Raw genomic sequence first — 23,083 nt, 5'->3', positions numbered from 1 at the left:
GATTAGAAACGAGAAAAGAAAAAAAACAGCAGGTGGTTTTTGGCTCGCGCGCACCGTGCGCACGCGGCAGGCATAATGGGTAATGGAGGCGTTGGTCTGACGTAGTCTCGTAGAGCAGACGTCGGCTTTTCTTAGTACTGTGTTCAAGAAATGGCGGCGAGCTCTGGTAGTGCTGGTGACTGGTGTCTCATCGAAAGCGACCCAGGAGTCTTTACTGAACTAATAAAAGGATTTGGTAAGTATGTGACGGCTGTTTTATTTATCAAACTGCAAAATTTATCAGCCGAAGTATGACTACGCCCATGGTGGGAGGCATTAGTCTACTAGTTGCATGCGCTAATGATGTCATTTGTCTATTATACAGTTTTCGTTGATTGCTTCGTTTGGCCCATGGCTTGACCCGTGACTGCTGACCACACCAGATTGTTGATTTCGATGTTAATTGGTTGCTGTCCCCTGTGACGTTTTCTGCCATTCGTAGGTGTAAAAGGCGTGCAAGTTGAAGAGCTGTGGAGCTTGGATCGAGAGAGTTTTGATAAACTCAAGTAAGTGTCTTCAAAATGTTTTTATGGTTTGCCTTGTTTTTTTTTTTTTTGGCGAGAAATACGGTGTGATTATCTGTTCAGCGAGTGACGCCTGTATTTTTATTTGCAGGCCGGTTCATGGTCTCATATTTCTTTTCAAGTGGTACAGAAACGATGAACCAGGTGGCTCTATCGTGCAAGACAATCGCCTGGAGAAAATATTTTTTGCCAAACAGGTGCGCCGTATTTTTAACCCTCTACGGTGATTTGACCTTCAGTACTCACGCGGTTTCTTCGGCGTAAAAACAAAAAGACCTGCACTTGCGTTGGCGGTAGCTCTACGATGTGACTGTGAAGGTTGCTATTGTGCGAGTCATGCCGATTCTTTGTGGTCTTGTAAGGATTGCAAAAGCGTAATGTTCGCGTCATCCTCTCTCCGACATCCGCCGCTATGCTTGCGACTCGAATGTCGCAGGATCGATTTTTTTCCCCCGCTGCAATCGTGTCGAGATGTCTGCGCATTGCAGAAACGTTGGTGTACTGAGCCTACCGGATGCTTTTTCCTGTTAATCGGAGATAACCGCCGGCTGTTAGGGGTGGATGATTTAACTGTCTCACTGAAGCACCGCACCATTTGTGCTAGATCCCCCTCAGCGCAATGCCGTTCTGGCAGTCTCGTCAATCGTCCTGTAGTGTAGCGACGGAGGCAGGATTAAGGAATGCCGATGCGAACACGGGCAAAAACGTGGTAAAAAGCAACCGATTTTCTCGAGAGCTCAGGCGCTCGCAGTGCTCTCCATTTCGTCGCATCCGCGCTACAACAGTCCTTTGCGCGAAACGGAAGTTTGACGATCGTGCATACTGAAGCTTTAGCGCACACACACGAGGACAGAGACGATAGGTCCCTGTGTCCCTATCGTCTCTGTCCTCGTGTGTGTGCAGTGAAACTTCAGTATTCAGCAAAACCCAACTAGCTGGCCTTTCCGTTTCGTTTCATGCATTTGTAAATAGGCAGATTGAGTGCGTTGTGGTATGTGGGTCATTCCGTGCCAAACGTCTCAGCCATTTTGGCGACCATCTCAAATGTATTTGAAAACAATTGTGCCGATTTACTTCATTGAAAACAGTTAAACGGTAGAATATTTCCGAAAGAAAAAATCTTTGGCCACGTGGCTGATTTGGAACTTCCCGGAATGTCGTTAGGGTTTATTTGTAGAAATTTTTTTTTATACCAAACTTGGTCTACTTGTTGAGTAATACCCACGCCACACGGGCACAGGAAATGACATTCGGTGGTGAAGGCATTTAGTTCCCGAATGACATTTTTTGGGGTGGAGTTGCTACACTTCCAAAACAAATAACATTTGACTCGGATGATGACCATCACACCATCTTCTGTAGTAAGCAATTGTGGAGTAGTAATAGAAAAATAAGCGTGCGTTTACAAGCTACATATACCTCCAAGAAGAATTAAATGTAGAAATAAGCATATTACACTGCCATTAGATTTCGTTTGTTACTTTGTTTCACGTAGTTGCGACCGACCGTGCAGCAACTTAAGCCATAGCTAGTCAGATCCACAGCGTAAAAAAAAAAGGTGCCTGTCGCATTTATTTTACAGCGTCTACCACCTCAAGAAAAGTTTTTAAGCACTTGTTTAAGTGATTAGTATAAATAAAAGACTCAAAAAGTTTTTGTCTAGTCAAATCAAATGTCGTTTTATACAATTACTTCATCAGCTGTGCCGTAGAGAGTGTGCATTTCTCAGTCGAATGAGTTCTGCCTATGGCATTGGGTGACGAATGGCATTTAAGCGAATGTCATTTCTTTCATCCCTGTAGCACCACGCAAATGACATTCAATCTGAAGGCATTAGGAGGTAAATGCCATTTTTTTCTGCCCGTGTGGCACAGGTATAAAGGTTCTTGTGTAAGGCATTTGAAGCTCGGAAATATTTACAGCACCTAGGAGGCAGCATACTTCGTAATTACACTTTGTGTTAATTTATATGCGCAGCCTCAAACATAGGAGCAGGTGTCAGTTAAAGCTCTTAATTATGAAAGGACATGATCTACGTGAACCGTTTAAATACTATGTGGCTTTTAGGAACAGTATATAACTTTACGAACTTTGTGGTTGTTTTCTTTTTGTCTGTCGGATTGAAGTTTCATATTTGATGCATTTTCTTCATCTCGCGTGACACAGGCGGCATGCAAAGCCTTGAAAACTACTAGTTTATTCTTGCACATCGCAAATGTCGTGCAAGAGGCAGTTCTAAAACAATAAAGGGAAATCAGTCCAATAATGTAATGAAACTTAAGTAACACAACGAAGCTTTAAATAGCACATTCGCTGACACCACTTGCTTACTCCTGCCACATTTTCCGCTTTTACTATAAAATGCAGCCTTGTTATTACTTAAAACTTGATGAGGCTGTTAGTTGAATCCGTGGAATATTGGTCGCAGCCAACACAGTCAGTTTATTTTTTCTTAGTGCTGAAATCAAGTCCATTAGGCTATTTGTTCTGTTTGTTGAAGCTGAAGCAGTGTGTTAACGAGTCTTCCATCTTTGCAGGCTTGCTCGTCGCAGGCATTGTAGGCTTGCTCATCATTATTCACGCCATGGCCATGATTTAAAATTTGACCAACGACAGCGCAAACATAGCAACGGAGGCGCACACAGTAAGCGCGCCGTACGCTTGCTACGATGCTTCTGGCTGGAGAGAGCAATCTAAGAAGCTACGCGTGCACCACCTCTTGTTGACATGAACAACTGCTTAACCCTCCGTCATTCCCTGCAGGCTGCGTTGCTCCCGCTTCCCCTTCTAGTCACTATAGTATTGCAATAGAATAAATGCAAACATAACACATTTTGGCTGAATTTTTGGAGGCATATATGCTAATGTAGTTGCAATAATATTGCCGAGTTTGAAACGCCTTATGCAAGCACTTTTACTAAACATCTAGACCAAATTTGGTATAGAAAGAAGGAGTGGTACTTTTAAAATATTTTCCTCAAACAACACCCAAACGACCTTTCAGAAAGTTCAGAAGGCAGTTACGTGACTAACATTTTTTTCTCTCCGAAATATTCAAGCAGTTCCCTGTTTACTATGCAGTAAGCCAGCACTATTTTTCTCGAATACATTTGAGATGGTCACCAAAATGGCTGGAGCGTTTTGGCGTGGAATGACCCAACTTCATGTCTTTTCATATCAAATTAGCGATTTCTTATATTTTTAGGACCAGGAGATTTTCGCTTGTACTTATGGTGCCTGGTGATCACTTCCTCCTGAAAAATGTATTTTAGGACTTATTGTTGCTGGAGAAAACTCATTTTATTGTTTTACTAAATGGCGAGCAAAGTGATATTTTACACCGAAAAAACAATCCTGAACCTTAGATTACAAACCTATGGATATAAGAATCTGTAGGTTCCCTGTTACATAAAGCAGCTACATTATTGCATAATCATAAGAAGTTGCATTGTTGCAGTTAATTGTGTTGTAGGTGTTTAGCAAAATTTTGTGCCAGCTGTTTCAAGGCAGACAAAAGTTTTTACTGTGAAGGAGCCAAGGGTTAATGCTGGTTTAACATGGAACAATGATTCACGAACTCTGGATTGCTGTTTTTGGAAATAACTTACTAGTATTATTCAATAACTCAATCAGTGTGGAAAAGATATGATCACACTAAATACAAAGCGACTTTGGTGGAAGCCAAAGAAGCACTATAATAAAACCCCCAGCCAGGGCTGTAGCCAGATTTTTTTTGGTGAAGGGGCAGTTGGGGGGGGGGGGGGGGGTTCAGCCGTATTTTATGTATGTTGGTGTGTCTGCATCCATGACCCCAGCCTTGATTTGTGCGAGTCCAGCATAGCTGAAGCAGTCGTATTTTGAAGCTTTGAAGCCCCAGCTCACATGAGGTGCTGATTTGTGTGTGTGTGTGTGCATTGTGTGTGTGTCATTGCTGATTGCCTGGCAAGGCAGGCCATTCTAACTAGACAAAATTATTACGTTCGATAATTGTTTATCAAGTGCAGGTTTTTTAAATTGTAATAGAAGAGCTTATGTCATTTCATTCGCATGAGTTGCTACTGCATAATCTCTTGGTCACTAGCGACGAAATAGCTGTTTGTGAATAAAGCACAAGAATGTGGTAGTATGCTCGGTAACTAAACGATAATAAGAGTGAACCTACAGGTAAGTCTGCAGTTGTTAGTCCTTGAGTACTGGCTGACTTGATCTCTTCAAGCTCAGCATGGTTTATACTGTCGAACCCACTTATAATGATCCCGGATGTAACGATCTATCAGTTATAACGACCATAATTTATTTCGGTGCACTTACGGTTTTCCAATGCTACCCTTTGAAATTGAGTACAGATACAGTAAAAAATTTTCAGCATCTCCTACTTTTATAACGAACACTTCCGACACGGTCGCGGTAAAAATATAACGCTTACGAAGCGGGAAAAAAAAAGGCATTCTGAAGCATGTGATAGGCGTGCTGGCGTGTGCATCGCAGCATTTTGCTTGCTACGGAAGATATCGCAGAACGTGGCGAGCACCGCACGCAGATTTCGGATGTTGCGAGCGAGGTGGTTCACATTCCAGACGTTTCTTCACAGGCAAACCGGAAGTGAGGGGGATAAAAACGAAAAGAAGACATAGGAGCACGGTGCACAGGAGGCAGCATAGAAAATTGCGGTCAGCTTTCGCACAGCAAACTTTCGCACGCTGTTTTCGGCATCTACGATCGCCGACAATAAACCAGCGATAGGAGTTTTAGAATATCCGTTTGCAACCGCTGCGGGCGCCATACGAGTTTTAAAATAGCGTTTGCCCTGCTGAACCGCAATGCACGATCGCAGCGACACCGTAGCCTCGAAACCAGCGCTTGCGGGCCGCCATCACCGCTCGCAATTTCGGATTTTCTGAGTGCGGTCCGCGAACGCCGACTCGCTTTACGACGCGTGCGCAGTGGCAGTGACTCCCTATTTTATGGAGTTTTAGAATAGCGCACCGCGAGCCCTTGCGGTGCGGTCCCAGCCACTGCGCATGCGTCGTAACGCTAGTCAGCGTTCGCGGACCGCACGCAGAAAATCCGAAATTGCGTGCTGTGATCGCGGCCCGCAAGTGCTGGTTTCGAGGCTAAGGTGTCGCTGTGATCGTGCGTTGCCACGAAGGACGCTTCCTCCGTGTGCGTTGCAGTTTGCAGCAGGACAAACGCTATTCTAAAGCTCTTATGGCGCCCGCAGCGCTTGCAAACGGTATTCTAAAGCTCCCTAATGCCTTCGAACGCAAGAAGCCAAAAGTGCAAGAAGTGATAGCTTTTGTCGCGTGAAAGTTTACTGCGACGTTCAACTCTCCAACACCACCATAAGCCGTTAAAGGTTTTCCACCTGTCGAACGAGAAAGACCGTCGATTAGTGATAACTTCCGCGCGGTCGCAGCGGTGCTTTAACGGATAAGCACAAAAAAAAAAAAAAAAAGAGCGATAGCGACGTGGCCGGTGGCTATGAACGTGCCATTTTGACTCACTGCTGGCGAACTTATCACAGTCATCTGCAGATAACTGCTGGGTGGAGTGACGGATGGTACAAGCGCGTCATGGCGCTGTTCGCAAGTTCCCCGCCGCCGCGTCATGCGAGGCCGCTAGCGCACGTTGCTCGCAAAAAAAACAAAAAACGACAGGCTACTTGCTGCACTTTAGCGTGATCCCGAGTGCTTTATGCGCGAAGAATGCACAAACGCGCGCATACATTGGACTGCACGACATACATTAAACTGGCATGCGACGGTGAAAGTAGCTAGGGTAAGCGTCATACCTACTGCTCGCAACTAGCCAGGGATGACTGGTTCGACTTGGCGGTACCGCGATTCAGAGGAACGGCGCAAGTTCATTGTAAACGGGCGTCGTTTAACACGCAAAAAGGCCTAACTTATCAGCGGAAGGCAAGGAGGATTAAAGAAAACTTGCTGGAGTGGAAGCTCCCGCAATGCCTTGCCAGCGGAAGTGAAGCCACCTTTTGCCACTGCCAAGATGGCGGAAACGTGCTCTTTTCTAATAGTGCCCACTTGAAGATCAAGTTGCTTTGATATGTTATGTAAATTCTACGTTAGTTCTATATTAAAAGAAAGTTGTTCCCGTCGAAATAACACACAGAAAACGAGTATGGATGACTGAATCTTCAAAGAACTTTGCCTCCTACTAGAAGGAAAACCAGTAACTGTAAGACGCACTTAGAGCACTATGTGACCCGACAAGGTTCACACATTAAATTCGTTGGGCGTGTGAGAGAAACGCTTCGTTTTTTATCGGTGAACGGTGGTACTTAAACATGCCCCTAGTAAGATGGCCGCCGCAGCCACCATCTTGCAAGAGGAACGGCTTCACTTCTGCGCAATCATTTCCACTCCAGCAACTTTTTTAATCCTCCTTGGCGGAAGGGTTGTTCACACTTTTTAATAAAAATGCATTAGAAAACGGTTTGGCCACTTTGTTGACGTTTTCATGGGCAGCTCCAGATACAATGAACTACTGATATAACGACCATTTATGGCGACACTTTTGAGTTCGTGCCAAACGGGTTCGAACTCAAATCCTGAACTCTGGTACGGGAGGGGGAAAGGCAAGTAAGCCGTCGGTGGCCCTGGGTGAAAAGGAGGTTCGGTACCTGAGTTCAGCGCTGCCATGTTAAAGTGATTATTAGTTTGTGATGGACTGTTGCGTATATTTTTGGCAAGTATGAAGGTGTGTTACACACGTGTTGCTGTTCACTATGATTAGGCATGCTTTGTACCTTGTTTGCTATGCTGCGCAGATGCCTTTGGTTTGCCACGTGACCGGGTCGATGGTATTTGATTTGATTGATATGTGGGGTTTAACGTCCCAAAACCACTATATGATTATGAGAGACGCCGTAGTGGAGGGCTCCGGAAATTTAGACCACCTGGGGTTCTTTAACGTGCACCCAAATCTGAGCACACGGGCCTACAACATTTCCGCCTCCATCGGAAATGCAGCCGCCGCAGCCGGGATTCGAACCCGCGCCCTGCGGGTCAGCAGCCGAGTACCTTAGCCACTAGACCACCGCGGCAGGGCGGGTCGATGGTATGATATATATGTGGGTGTGTCTTTCAATAATGTTTAGTTGTGAGTTCAGCACGGTGTCGTCTCTTCCTCTGTCCTTGTCTATATATTTTGCATTGTTTTTACATCCCAAGCATTGTATACAAGCACTCAGAGCGTGCACAAGCGATGCACACCAAAGGCGAAATCACTTGTTCAAAACAAGATTAGCCTTTCAGAAAACGTTATGATCTTCCGCAAACTTGTACGATAAAACTGAGTTGTCACCAATATAAATGTTGTGGCGAGGTTACTTGTACTCGGGTTTTGCACGAAACAATCGAGCGCATGTAGACTGATGCGAGAATCAGTAGTCTGGATATCGTGGAGACTGCCGACTGAACGAGCGTATGCTTTCATTGCGGTTATGATACACGCTTTCGCAGGCTACGATGTGCGCACTCCTAATGCAGACACTCTTCACATCGTCAGTACAAGGTGACTACAGCTCCGCTGCTGCTGTTACTCGCCGGAGAATTGGCGGAAAAGCAGCGCGGCTGTCTCGGTCACTCCACTACCCCCTTCTAGTTCAATGTACCTTTAGGTGCCTGCTATATGCTTATGGTGCGGGCCGACGATTTATTTTTCTTTACCTCACAATAAAGAATGTACCTTTAGGTAGGCTTTAGGTAGCAGAGTTGCGCATAGGTTCGCTATCTTGCCCGCTGAGACGTGTCATGCAGGAAAGTCGCCCCTTCTGAATGTAGGAGCCGATGCAGCTCAGCGGCTTCGTGCGGTTTCTCACTCGTTCATAATCTATCGCAGGCGCAATGACTTTCGGTTCGGAAAAAAAAAAGAGGTGGAAGACTTTAATAAATAATGGTCTTAGATATTACTGATGCTATAGGAAGATATTTTTGTTTGAGGTAGCAAACAATAAAGCCTTGACGCACATTTGTTGTGTGACAGGGGCATTATGTCGAGATTCGTGTACACTGTTCACGACAACTTGATTTCCTCACATCGCTCATTCCCCATAGTTTTTTGCTGCTTCAAACTATTAAGCAAGTGGCTTGATAAAACAATTACTAAAACCATACTTCCGAGTTTTACAAGTAATGCAAGCAAACGAGAATTTTCGGCATATCTAGTATTCGTAGCTGTGGCATACTGTCATCGAGGTAACTACGCGGTACTGAGTCACAGCACTGCATTGCGCGGTACTGAGTCACAGCACTGCATTGCACTGACACCACTAACACTGACGTTCACCAAAAAAAAATATTCGTAGCTGTGGCATACTGTCATCGTGGTAACTACGCGGCACTGAGCCACGGCACTGCGCCGCACAGACATCACTAACACTGACGTTTACTGAAAACAAACAACACAATCGCAACACTGACAAATGTAGTAATTCCGCACTCGGCTTGGGCAGCAGTGGTGGTGGCGCCAGTGGTGCGGCAGTTGCCAGCACCCGCGCAGCCGTAAAGTTGGCTTTCTCTTAAATTAACGTTTTTTGCGCATGTCAGCGTACTTAGCTTATAGGGGCGCAAGTGGCGAGTTCCATCAGTGGCGCAACTATGCTACCTAAAGGTAGCATATACAGCTACTCTAATGAGATTTGGAAGCAGATCGTTGCGAGCTCCCACTGGGCTGCAGAAAAGCCGAACGCCTGCTCCAGGAGCGCTCGTACTGCGGCGCGGGAGATTCCCTATAACCATTGTGCGATTGAATTAGTTTGCTTTAAAAATGCTAAAATACATGTAATTCCTTATACTTTCTGACTGGAGTTTGACATGGCCCATAATTCGGTATACCCAGGTACGTTATATTGAGGTTCGACTTTAGAAGCTGACAGCAGTCTCCACCCTGCCCGAAATTTTTTCTTAATTTTTTGTGTACATATGCATGTATCCACAAATGGTAAATTTTTCGAAGGGGGGTGGAACCAAACTCTTACTCTTGTAATAAAAATCCTGGCTATAAACATTATTTGCAGATATGCTTTTGATGGCTGATTCTCCGCTTTTCTTCATGCAACCGGATTTACTGCTTCATGGTTTTTCAGGATCTTTTTGTCCATGAACCATTAGAGCACTGGAATGACTCATTAGGAGTAATTCCTGTTCTGGTTCATGGCCAGTGTGCTCAGACAAATAAATTGTGGTTACGTGTTAGTATTCAGATTCACTTGTTTAAGGTTGTTATATAACGGAGCACCCTTATTGCAACAATGTTTCACTATATTGTCTGTTATGTGTTATTTATTTCTTGACAGGTGATCAACAATGCCTGTGCTACACAGGCGATACTGAGTGTTTTGCTTAATGTAAAGCATCCCGATATATTTCTGGGTGACACGTTGAACTCTTTCAAAGACTTCTGTCAGAGCTTTGATGCCACTGTAAGTACCTTAATTTTCTTTTCCTTTTTTTCAGTACTCCACTCTTTCTTTCTCATTACCTTGGGAAAGGCTTTTTTTTTTCTTTAGGTGCTAATCAGAACGAACTTATTGCATTATTGCTGCTGTTGGCACAGGGTGACTGTGCATTGTATCTTAGAGCTACAGGTTAAATAAAAAAAGATAGCAATGCAAATGCAAGCATAGGTGAAAGTGATGCCACAGCAAAACCATGTTACATCCAAACTCTATATAAATGTACTCTTTATGTGCTTCTTGTACAGTTATGAAAGTGTAAGTATTTTACAAATTAATTTCTATCAGTCTCACCATGCATCTAGAAATGCAAGGCAGGAACATAATGTTACTTTTAGCTGTGGGACAAAGTTCCTTGCTCATACATTTTGCAAACCCCTCATTGCATAAGTGTATTCAGAGACCCTTCTTTGAACATTGAAGGCCAACTGGAATGAAATTTCACCAGGGCAGAATTGGCTTAGAATGCGTAGTATACGTTGGGTAAACAGTGAAGAGAGTAAAAAATCTTGCAATCCGGCATTTCATTTATAATCGGTGCTCTAATTGTCAGTTGGCAAACGATGTAGAGCTCTAGCGGTGGACCAGGGCAAATCGAGCACAAGCAGGAACGCCAATAACAGCTCACCACCCCTCATGAGCAGACCTCCATGCAGCCGCATCCTTTCCTTTTCTGCATGATGTGCCTCTACGAGTGGATATTTCAGAGGATTTAACTCTTTTGTAGCACAAAATGCGGGGCCGTAGGCTGCTGGAACATATGTTATGGCTGGGCAACAGCTTTCATGCTTTTTTATGCTTTTTCGAAAAGCTGCGGGTTATCGGAGTGAGGCGAAAGGAATGTGATATATTGAAGAGCGTGGTGCTTTACGCGGTGCACTTCAAAGATGAACATAAACACGACTGGTGTCTCTCCGCCCAAATACTGCTGAAACTGAAAAGAATGTTGAATCTTGATGCAGTGCCTTTAACATTCAGCCACAGCCAACACAACAGTGGGAAGCCTCGACTGAAGTTTGGAGAAGGGCCGGCAACAACATTTATTTGTATTAGACAGCTTTCATATAGTGTAAAATTCCTGTGTTAGCTCGTTAGGTTTGCTAAATTACAGCGTAACGCTACTCCAAGGGAAAAAAAAGCGATAAAACCGCACCCCGAGAAGTGCTAGACTAACTGCGCCATCTATGATCGTGTAATCAAAGCTCCAAAAGCTGATCGGCTCGCTTCTAGTTACAAGTAGTCAAAAAAGTGAAGTTTGACAAAAATGTTATCGTGCTCACTTCAACGCAATTTAAGCCCATAAACGTATTATAAGAAAACGGATTGTACTATGATATAATGTAAATTTTTTTGGTGCAGTTAGACGAGTGTTTACAACAGAAATGCTGGGATGCTTTCGGTAGACATGGGAGTGCATCAAAGCGAGCATCAGTATCGAAAGCAATGCCATCTTGTCATCTATAGTCTATCAACGAAGCAAGAATATCCACACCGTAAGCAAGCGGCGTCATTCATTGTGAACTAGAGACTTCACCAAGACAGCAGGACAAGACTGTAGGTGCGAAGCGGGCAGCTGTTATTTAGTTACACGATTTAGTGAGCTTTTGCGATAATGTATGCTTCACGGTGCATGTTTACATTGTTCGTTATAAAGAGAAAACGGGGGTGCGGCTGCGAAGCGCATACTTCGGAACGCAGAGCAGATGATTCACCTGCTTCGATCGGTGTGTCAAACAGCTATCTACCTCACTTCCGGTCAGCTGTAATGGGGTCGTTTTTTATAGTTCCGGTATCAAAAATTGCATTGTTGGTGTTTTTCTTGGGTAACTACTTGCATCTCGAAGTTGAAATTTACCAGGCAGCATTGTCGCCAGCTAGACTGCCTATAAATATGTTTTTGGGATGTTCACAATTTCGCTGCATTTGGATTTTAACATGTGGCATCACCACCGACTTAGACAGATGTGTCTTTTTTTTTCTCCTCAAGAACCTTGCTATTACTTAATCTTGTATTGAAAACTAGTTTGGCAGTATTGTCAGAAATTTAAAGCACATGCTAAAGGAAATATTGGTTTATTAATAGGGCATGTTTAGTTTTTTGATCGAAGTTGACACAAATGGCGAGAACCTTTCATTCTGCAAAAAAGTGTAATCAAACATGGGAACTGGTAGGGGTTGAAACCATATCCAGCGACAAGTCAAAATGGCAAAATATTTTATTCATTTACAGGATACTGCAGGCTAGCAACAGAGCTCATGCAGGAGTGATATCAAAGATGAATGAATCTTAAAGCATTTGTATAAATTGGAAAAAAAAAATAAAAGAAGGGGGAAAAAAGCGATTCTCAGTCAAAATAAGTAGTAAGCACAATGTATGTAGACACATATAATTAATATTATACTCAAACACACCCGCATACATAGAGCAATTCATAATCAGTAGCAATTTAAACACATTATTCAATTGAAAGTCATACTTAGAACAAGTATATATACACACACACCTACATATACATGCATAAATGTACCACATGACACAGCACTATTACTTAGACATATGCTTCTCAGTCGCCATGTCCTCATTTAATTCTGCCTTCTCCTCCTTTCTTGCGTTTATATTACTGCATCAATCTGAACCTCGAACCTGAGCAATCAGCCGCGCTATGCTGCCTTTCGACTTTGACAGCCGTCCACTCGGCTAGACTTCACTCATAATGCACCACATTAAGACTGGTGATTCTCTTCCCATTTACTGCCGACCATACCGTGTGTCTGCCATAGAGCGTTAGGTGATTCAGCAAGAAGTCGCCAAGATACTAGCCAAAGGGATTATTGAACCCACTTTGAGCTCCTTGGTGTCCTCCATCGTGCTCGTTAAAAAGAAAGATGACACGTGGCACTTCTGTGTTGATTACCGCCATCTGAATAGAATCACGAAAAAGGACGTTTGCCCTTTGCGCCGCATTGATGACACTCTGGATTGTCTCCACGGTGCCGGATACTTTTCTTCATTAGACCAATGTTCTGGTTATTGGCAGATTGCCGTCAGCGAAAAAGACCAAGAGAAGACTGCATTTGTAACTCCTGACAGCCTATGCGAGCTCAAGGTTATGCTGTTGGTGCTATGCAACGCCCCAGCCACGTTCAAGCGCATGATGGACAGTCTGCTACAAGGGTTCAAATGGTCAACATGCCTTGTTACCTGGACGATGTCCTCGTACATTTGAGATCCACCTCCAGCATTTGTCAGCTATTCTCGACATCTTCTGCACTGCTGGCTTTCAATTAAACTCGTCGGAGTGTCACATTCGTACGCCAGCAGATTACATTGTTGGGCCACCTTGTGGATGCATCAAGTATGCAGCCGATCCCAGAGAAAGTTCATGCAGTCACGAGTGTTCCTGTATTCCAATCAGTCAAAGACGTCCAAAGTTTTGTAGGACTTTGTTCCTCTTTTAGAATGTTTGTGAAAAATTTCGGAATCATCGCTCGACTCCTCACTGACCTTCTGGGGAAAGACGTGACATTTACAGGGGGTACCGCTCAAGCTGCCGCTTTTTTTCACCTCATTACACTCCTGACGACTCCACCTATATTGGACCACTTTGACCCATCCTCTTCGAGAGAAGTCCGAACCGATGCTAGTGGTCACAGGATCAAAGTCGTCCTAGCCCAACACCAACGGGTCCATGACCGAGTTATCGCCTACGCTAGCCGCCTCCTCACACCTGCTGAGCGCAACTACTTTCATTACAGAGCATGAATGCCTTGCTTTTGTTCGGGCAGTGTCAAAGTTCTGCCCATATTTATATGGCACAAATTTCTCTGTAATAACTGATCACCATGCGCTATGTTGGATTCATCACTGAAGGATCCTACTGGCCGGCTCGGGCGCTGGACTCTGCGACTGCAAAAGTATGCCTGCACGGTGGCGTACAAGTCGGGACGCCTACATCATGACGCAAACTGCCTGCCCCGCTACCCGGTCGATGAATTAAGCACCATCCCCGACATAGACACCGACAGTTACGTCTTTTCAGTTTCACAGACGACCCGTATCGGTGATGAGCAACGTCGTGATGCGTCCTTACGTGCTGTCGTCAAGCGTCTCAAATCACTATTTTCCGATCAGTCCCATTGCTCAATTGTCCTCCACGATGGTGTATTATATCACCAAAATTTTGAGCCAGATGGACCGGCCTTGCTGCTTGTCATTCCCAAACACCTTCACTCGGCAGTTCTACACAAACTTCATGATTTTCCAGCTGCTGGTCACCTTAGTGTGTCGGGAACTTGCGACCAAATACGCCGACGCTTCTTTTGGCCAGGGCTTGCACGCTCACTCAGAAGATAAGTTGCGGCTTGTGCGAAATGTCAGTGCCGCAAAACACCATCGTCGCTTCCCGCTGAACGCCTTCAACTGCCTAACATTCCATCAGAGCCGCTCTTCCCGGTTGGCTTAGACCTACTTGGCCCTTTCCCGTTGTCTTCTTCTGGCAACAGGTGGATAGCTGTGGTCACCAACTATGCCCCGATTTACTCCATCACACGAGCTCTTACAGCAAGCTGTGCCACAGATCTCGCCGTCTTCTTCCTACAAGACGGGATTTTGCAACATGGAGCTCCACGCCAGCTGCTTACAGATCGTGGCCGCATCTTTTTATTGAAGGTCATAGCCGACATTTTGCAGTCCTGTGAAACGAGGCACAAGCTCACTACGTCATACCATCCGCAGACCAATGGACTCGCAAAGCTTCTGAATTGAACTCAATTACAGGCATGCTCGCTAAGTATGTTTCTTCCAACCACTCCGACTGGGATCTCACTTTGCCGTACATGACATTTGCCTGCAATTCTTCGCGGCGTGCCACTGCCGTTTACTCTCAATTTTTACTGTTGTTTGGCCGAGAACTAACATTGCGTCTAGACACTGTCATCCTGTCCCGTGCAGTATAGACTAGCGAATATGCCATAGACGCTATCACTCGGGACGCCTATGCACTTGAAATCACCCATACTCCCCTTCTCGCCTCTCAAGAGAAGCAACAGCATTTGTATGATCAATGGCACTGCGACGTACACTTCTCGCTCGGTTCTTTGGTCCTGCTGTGGTCTTCGACCTGTGAAGTTGACTTGTTGGAAAAACTGCTTTCTTGCTACAGAGGTCCATACCAAGTCTTTCATGCGGTTACTCCTGTGACATATGAAATTGGCCATGTTGCCCCACAGGCTACCGATATTGTACATGTGGCATGCTTGAAGCCCTACCACTCTTCCTGTGACGTAGACATTTAGATGCACTGTGATGGCACTTCTGCTGCTGGGGATTATGCTACATGCATGCATATTGACATTCTATGCAGCTACGTGCGTGTGTGCTCGACAAAGAGGATGAAGGTCTGTCTCCGCTCGGCTGCTGCTTAATTGGTGATGCCACAAATGCTGCTTATAATATATTTCCTATACAGCCTCGTAGATTCTCCCTTCTCCCATGTAACGATATTATAACTGTCACATTGCTCAGGTCATTCTACATGCTTAACATACTCTCTTCAGAAGAGAGGAGGGTTTGTCATGAAGATTAAATTATGCCCATTTGTGTTGAGATATCAAATCCGCCTTTTGTGTTTTCTATTTGAAGCTACAACACGTACCTTGCTTTGCAGTAATATGTTTCAGCAGTTCATTATGGTCTCACTGTGCTGCACATAGGCAGTCTGCGACTCCCCACAGCTGGGTACTGCATCTATGATAGGCCTAGAATGATTCCTTGCATTTCTTATATTTTAATCCACTTCTGTTTCAGCACATGTCTTGTTTGTGAGCAGTCTTTGTTCTGACACCTGATAGCTGCCAATATTTTTATGTTTGGGGGAAATAGGCTGGTCATCTTTGCTGTTGCTGATCAATAAGAGAGCTATATTCTTATGAAGGGTATTTCTCTTGACTTGCTAGTATGAATTCAGATGCTTTTGTTGAATTTACTCTTGCATATCCGATGTTGCTTTGGGATTGCACTTCTCCTTCCCCTCAATTGATTGAAAATTAATCTATCACACACACTTAAAGGAGCTTATTGCCTCAAAAATTCAAGGCCACAAAAATTTTAAGAATCCATCCAGTGCGAGTGGAGTAACAAAGATTTGGCGCATGCTGGAATCGCGTTCTCTTCTCTCGTCCCTATGAAAGTGCTAGAAGCTAAGCAGGGAGGGATGGCAGGGGCAAAGAAAACACGTCACCCACGCCTCGGGACCTTGAGCACTTTTGTCCAAATCAGTGATTTTTTAGCGTCTTCTGTGATATGTCGAGAGAAGAAAGAGCAATTTTTAGCTGACTTTGATAATTTATTGTTAATTCCAGGCCGTGTGCTGTACTACGATATTTAGCTCACGTGTTGTCAGGAGCCTCTACTACCGATCGGCAGCGTTTTCTGACCATGCTCAAAAAGTGTTGCAGGGCCCCGTTAACTTATAGCCTTTGCATCATTTGAGATACACTGGTTACAATATTTGCAGATGAAAGGCCTTACCCTGAGTAACTCTGATGTTATACGAGAAGTGCACAACAGCTTTTCAAGGTAAGCTGCAGATTGACAACGATTAACTCGCATAGCTTTCCTGGTAGTTTATGCTACAAAGACAGCCAGAGGGGCCGTACCTTCAAAAATTTCTGTAAATGGCAGTCAACAGTGTATATTTAATGCCTATTGACTGTGAACTTTTGTATATGAACAGGTATTGAATTCTATAATGTGCATGTGGAATTTTGCTCAGTTTGTCTCATTTGTCCTGAAGTTTAACCACCTTAGGTTGTCTAGATATTCCTCTTAGTCTTAATTCTTTCTTTCTTCATTTTTCTTTACATTCAACAGAATTTTGTGTGCTGCTGTTTCATGAAAACTCTGTTTCTTTACAATAGACAGCAGATGTTTGAGTTCGATATAAAGCAAAGTTCAAAAGATGATGATGTTTATCACTTCATTGGCTATGTACCAATTGATGGACGCCTATATGAGCTGGATGGTCTGAAGGAAGGACCCATTGACCTTGGTTAGTAATCTTTCTGTATATTTGTAATTTTCACCGATTTCTAAAAAAAATTCAGCTAGCGTGAGTGATGAGAGCGTGATAGAAAGAAAGCAAGGGACACACTTTTGGTTTATTTCTTCTTTTATGCGTTTGTCCCTTATATGTAGAGAATATAAATGGGTACAAACCGGCCAAAATTTTTGTTTGTTGACCTTGGGGTTTTTACAGAAGGATTTGTAGGTTTATGTTCTCATTTGCAACAGTTATGTATAAAAGATAAATGGATCATTCCAAAGCCAACTAACTGTTCTGAGCTTGGTACACAACCATCTGTGGTTTAATTTAAAGACATTTGAGGTTGTTGCCGAAAGTAGGCTTGGGGTGTTTACTATGAGCCACTAAAAATGCTCTGGGATGATTGGCACTAACTTCATCACTGCCCTCGATGTGTCACCCAACTTGCCCACTTGCTGACATGTATGGAATGTTTTCACAATTAGCTCTGCATTGTGGAGACAGCCTGGCTAATAATGCACTTGTAATAGGCGTTCTTTATTTTTCTTATCACCTAAGTGTCAAGCCTGTGAATTTGTGTGACGACTGCCAGAGATCACTTCAGTAAGCTTGAGATGCAACTAGTGGTTGTATGAAATTTTATATTTATTCCTTTAGAAGTGACCTATTTGAGTTGGCTGTAATTTTTCTACGAAGTATCAGATTTTCTGATTTATGGCAAAGCATTCAGGTAAGATGAACGTTTAATATACTGTCATGTGCAATGCCGAAAAGAAACACTAAAAAATGATAAAATGCTTTACAAAGATGAATGGCATGGACTTACAACTCATTAACAACTCTGATTACCATGCGGCATACCAATGGTGACTTGTTAAGGTTTGTAAAAACCTACCCTACAGGAGGTGTTGAAATGACTACCCTAAGTGTCACACCGTTCTCAACAGTATGCAGCTCTTCTTGTATGGAATTTCATTGAATCTTACAATTTTCTTTATCTTGCTTCTTCTTTTCCGGTCTTGCAAATAAAAAAGAAAACTGAATGGGCCGTCATATTTTCATCCTTCTTTAATGTTTTGCTGCAAACCGTAATAAAATGAAATAATTTTTCACACAGCTACAGCCCAATGAAGTAGATCGATTCTTGAAGAATCACTCAGTACAACATGGTTCTAGTTAATACCAATTTCACTTCTGGCTTCTTTGTGATGTTCATTCTGCATTAGTGAAGCTCCTGTGGCTGCCACTTGCTTGACAGTGTTTCTGTTGAGCAGTGTTTCAGCATTATGTCAGTGGTTGTGTAATGTAGTTATGTTTACAGTGTATACATTTAATTACGCTACCTACTTCAGGTCCAATCCCGCAAGGCACTGACTGGATTGATACAGTCAGACCAGTCATTGAAAGCAGGATAAAAGAGTGAGTGCTGCAAGCCTTTGTAATAGCCCTGATAAGTGCTCTTATAGTATGTCTTGGATAGTTTTTTTTTAACTGCTTTTGCACTTGGTACTATTTTCTTTTCAACACACTGTGCACACAGTAATAGCTCCCGAAGAAGCACACAGTCACTGGAAGCAGAGGGATTCTCCTGCACCAAAACACACCTAATGGGATTGTATGGGACAGGCTGGTAAGGGAGAAAGCAAAATACCTAGCATCAGAACGACTGTCCAAGAATTCTGGCGCACCTTCTGCCATCTATTTTACTTAGTATTTGAGGAGCCTCTATTCTTGGTGTAACTACCCCTTGACAACATGGCTTATTCAATGCACCTCTTCAAAGACTGCTCCCTGGGTGCCGCCATAATTCTCTCTGGGCTGCACTAAATCGGCATGACCCCCCATAAATGCACTGCCGAGGTTGTGATGTCAGCTTTTTGTACTCCGGTGCAGCCCAGCATGGTGGCGTTTTTATCTCCTGTGGAAGAGGTCTATAGCTATTTGGGTCTATGGAAAACCAAAAAGGCGATTTTGTGTACAAACACAGGGCAGCAAGTATAGCTAACTTTTGCCCAACTATTCTCGGACGTGTTGTCAGAGGTGCACAATTGTCTACTAATGCAACAAAAGTCTGTTGTGGGCTAGGTTGTTATGTTAGGCTCTTGCATTGCAGCCGAAATCTCATGAACATAACCCAATGATTTTTCTTCATTAGAAAATACTAACTTTTAATTAAACCTTCACACTTTGTATGTCTACTTCAGCACCCTCAAATCCCCACTGTACTATTTTGTGGTCGGGCAACTTTCAGCACCTAGGCCACTTCATTTGTTGTTGGGGTAATGCTTTATAGAACGCTCATATTCGTGATGTGGGAAGTACTGTATTTTATTGTAACGTAAGGGGTAGACTTCCTGTGACTGTAACTTTAAGAAGTCTGTCCTTACAGTTCAGCATATGAAATAATTAATTGTGATGTACAGCCTTATAATTACACAGTAGAGACACAAATCTTGATTTTTTTTAGATATAATGAAGGGGAAATTCACTTCAACCTATGCCTTATAATTACAGTATAGACACAAATCTTGATTTTTTTTAGATATAATGAAGGGGAAATTCACTTCAACCTGATGGCACTTATCACGGACAGAAAGCTTCTATACCAGAAGCAGTTGGACAGCATGAATGCCCAGTTGTCTGTAAGTATTTTCAATTCTTTTAAACACCTACTTTGGATTTTATTGTATTGAGCAGCTACATTTTCTGCATGCAGCATTGTTTCATAGTGATTGTAGATACAAGTTTCAACAAGGTGTTGAAAACATAGGCTTGCCAGATCGAAATAAACATATCCTTAGTTGTCAAGGGGTCTGTAGGAAGTTCCAATATGAAAGAAAAGCTCACCTATAATTTAGAAATGTTATTTAGCAGTGCAGGACATATCAGAGTAAAAATCAGCTCATTGCTAATGCTGTATGTCGTGCTTATTCTAGTCTGGTGGGATGGAAACTGATGATGTCCAGTCTGAAATAAGCAAGCTGCACATGCTCATCCAGGAAGAAGAGAATAAGTGCAAGCGGTACAAGGTATGGTGGTGTTAGAGTGTCGCACTCTGCAGTCCTTAATCTTGCATTAGGAACTTGTTCCATGCATACTGAATGATACACCAGTGCCCCCTCTATTTCATCAATGCCATCCAGATGCGCCCGATCGAGCCGTTCAACACCCTCTTCTCCAGCCCTTTCCTGCTCTCGCCCAACGCCTAGCCTTCTTGAATGCTTTGTGGTCATGCGGGAGAGAGTCCATCATGTAGTGCCTCACAACAGAAATTATGTGAAGTAACTTTTAGTTCAGTTGCATACAGATCTGCGGGGCAGCGTCGTACATTCCTCGTGTTCGTAATGTTGGCTGCCACGTTGGCTCTGTAAAAGATACGGTGTTTTGAAATAGCATGTCGCTGTTCGTGGCTCCATGCAGACAACCAATGGGGAAGCGTCACTGCAACGCTGCTGCATGCGCCGACTTTGAGAGCACTGTGATGCAGTGGGGGCATTGCTTTGAGCCACAAAGAAGGATCCCGGAGGAACAAATCTTACAGACATATGATATTGGAGTGGGAAACACGCTTGTTGCATTTCCAGGAGAAAGCGCTCAGAAGCATGTGTGACACGACCAGCACAACCCCTCATATAGCGCTGTAACACGACCTATCTCTGGATTAATGCGAACCGACTGCTCCCGTTAAGAAGCGCACGTTTGCACTGGCATTGAAAGAAATAGAGGTGTTGCACATACAGTAGACTTCTACTAAAATGAAATCTCTTGAAATAAACTGTTGCTTTTGTTAAACAACTGCCACTTGTACGATGGGTTTTGTGCTTGAATTCTACATCTCTGTTCATATCTCGGTAACTGGAGCTCCTATTAAATGGAACAGATTTTCCTGGTCCACTCGGGTTCTGTGTAACAAGAGTTTAATGTATATCTTTTTTTTTCAAAATAATGAAAGAAACCAGTATACATCATTTTATTATTAAATATACTATCATAAGCCTTTGCAGTATCTTTATGACGAAGAGCTGTAGCCACAGTTGCATCACCTTTGCTCCGAAAGCCCTAAAACTTCCAATATATTGGCAACATATGCTCCACATATATGTGTTGCCAGTGCAAATGCAATAAATGACATCAGTTACCGCATTTCACTTGTGCACGTCTTAAATTCCCTTTGGTTAACCAAGACCTTGCAATTCTAGAAAATTGTGCAAAAGTTAAAGCTGTGTGCCCATATAATTGAAGGATACTATAGGAGAGACTTCAAACGTAACTCTCTTAAACGAAATTGCTGCTTAAATAAAACAACTGCCTCTAATATGATGGGTTTTGTACTTGAATATGATAACTGTTCATCTCTCAGTAGACAAAACTTCTAAATGAAACACATTTTCCTGATCCCTTCAGGTTTCATTTAAAAGGAGTCTACTGTATAGAGAACCGTCACATCAGTTTACATTGATGAAGTATGCATTCGAAACTTTATTAGCTAATGTTGCAGTTAGAGAATGCATAAAAATAACGATGACAACTTTGGAGTACTACAGTAAAATCACACTGCTACATTTTCCTAGCTTTTATTTACCTTGCGACGTCATTCTTTGATTTGTATGTAGCAATGTGTATTATATTGGCATGTTTTACATTTCCCTTCTCGTCTGTTATGTCCAAAAACTGTACAGACACCTAATTTGGCCGCTTCATGGCATAGCTGGAAACTGCTAAAGCACAATGTACGGTAAAGACAGCAAAAGACAGCAAAGCTGCCCGTCATGTCTTACCAGCACTTCGCAAGGTGGCTAACAGCCGGTTAAGTCTATTACTAAAAGGAACACATGCCATTTATTTGCACGGTGACAAACAGCTGGTAAAAAGTCTATTACTAAAACGAACATATGCACATATGCTATTGTAGCAGAGAAAATTTTATTGAAAGATTTCAGACATAACCAGAACCGGAACTTCCAAGATGATCTCACCCATCATTCATTCGTGTATTTTCTCTGTGTTATGCTTCCATTCATAGCACAATTTTTTTTCTTTGGATGAAGTACAAGTTCCATTTACCAATAAAACTAAATATATGACTAATTCTTTGAAGGTAAATAACAAATATACGCCGCCGCAGACAAGTCCCAAACGGCTGCTTTACAGCACCACCTGTATAAATCTCATGCTTACAGCCCCACCTGTAGAAAAATGCGCCTATTTTTTAACTCTTTGCCCACAAAATGCTATCACCCAGCGGGGATGCAGAGAACTTTTTCTTATGCCGCTGACCATCAGTTTGCGTTCCAAGATTTGTTTATGCTGGCATATGTTATCAGTGTCACTTGCACATCCAAGCCTGTGTGCACGCACAGCGGTTAACATGGTTTTGTGCTGCAGGCAGCTTCCATTGCCTACACTCGCTTATTGCATCGCATGTTCAGCTGTTCACAGGTGACAGTTGGTATGTGAATGATGTAGCCATATGCAAATGATGCTACAGTGCTTGCATGTTTTCAGTCTTGAAAATTGGGAAAATTGATAGCCTTTTGCTGGGAATAACATGAAGGGTCATCAGAAATAGTTTGCCACTCGGTGAGTTTTCTCACAGATACAGGACCACAAGGTTTTCTTGCATAAGCTCCTATTCACAGTGATGACGATAAGGGCATGTGCACCAGTTTCTCTGCTTTGAGTGTATCAAGCAACAATTCCTTCAATTGACTTTTGCCCATTTCAAATCAAAATTCTAAATCAAAATGAAATTCAATGGATGTCAGCCACTGAGATGAATAACCAATCAGTTCAAAATCAGGACCTGAGTGAAAAGCATCATCTGAATGTCTAGTGGGACTGGTAGAAAAGTGACAGCAATTAGGCAAAGCATTTCTTTAAGCCTCTAGAACATACTCTTTCGTACATGTTATAGAAACCTTCTCCACACTGATGCACATGAAGAAATGGGACTGACATTAGTTTTATGTGACCTAGATTGATTTCCATGTAATTGTGACAAT

At 43.1% G+C, this 23,083-nt stretch overlaps 1 protein-coding gene across 9 annotated transcripts in view; it reads left to right on the top strand.

Moving 5' to 3' along the window:
• Positions 1-71: 71 nt before the first annotated feature.
• Positions 72-23,083, top strand: part of Uch-L5 (ubiquitin carboxy-terminal hydrolase L5) — a 36,702-nt gene continuing 13,690 nt past the window's right edge. For 5 of the 9 annotated variants that reach the window (XR_005111907.2, XM_037435884.2, XM_075878848.1 and 2 more), the window contains exons 1-9: positions 72-235; positions 482-545; positions 655-760; positions 9,880-10,005; positions 16,554-16,615; positions 16,957-17,087; positions 18,434-18,500; positions 19,624-19,723; positions 20,018-20,110. Coding sequence is in view for 6 of the 9 variants with exons in the window: in XM_037435884.2 (XP_037291781.2) it covers positions 151-235; positions 482-545; positions 655-760; positions 9,880-10,005; positions 16,554-16,615; positions 16,957-17,087; positions 18,434-18,500; positions 19,624-19,723; positions 20,018-20,110 (834 nt within the window). In the remaining 3 variants the exon portion in view is untranslated. The remainder of the gene's footprint in view (positions 236-481; positions 546-654; positions 761-9,879; positions 10,006-16,553; positions 16,616-16,956; positions 17,088-18,433; positions 18,501-19,623; positions 19,724-20,017; positions 20,111-23,083) is intronic. The other 4 variants (XR_005111905.2, XR_005111906.2, XM_075878850.1 and 1 more) reach the window with 1 other exon arrangement.

This window comes from Rhipicephalus microplus, chromosome X (genome assembly GCF_043290135.1).
Source record: "Rhipicephalus microplus isolate Deutch F79 chromosome X, USDA_Rmic, whole genome shotgun sequence".
NCBI classification, from domain to species: Eukaryota; Metazoa; Arthropoda; class Arachnida; order Ixodida; family Ixodidae; genus Rhipicephalus; species Rhipicephalus microplus.
The sequence above is the reverse complement of the archived record's forward strand: the minus strand, read 5'-3'. Positions and strand labels throughout refer to the sequence as shown.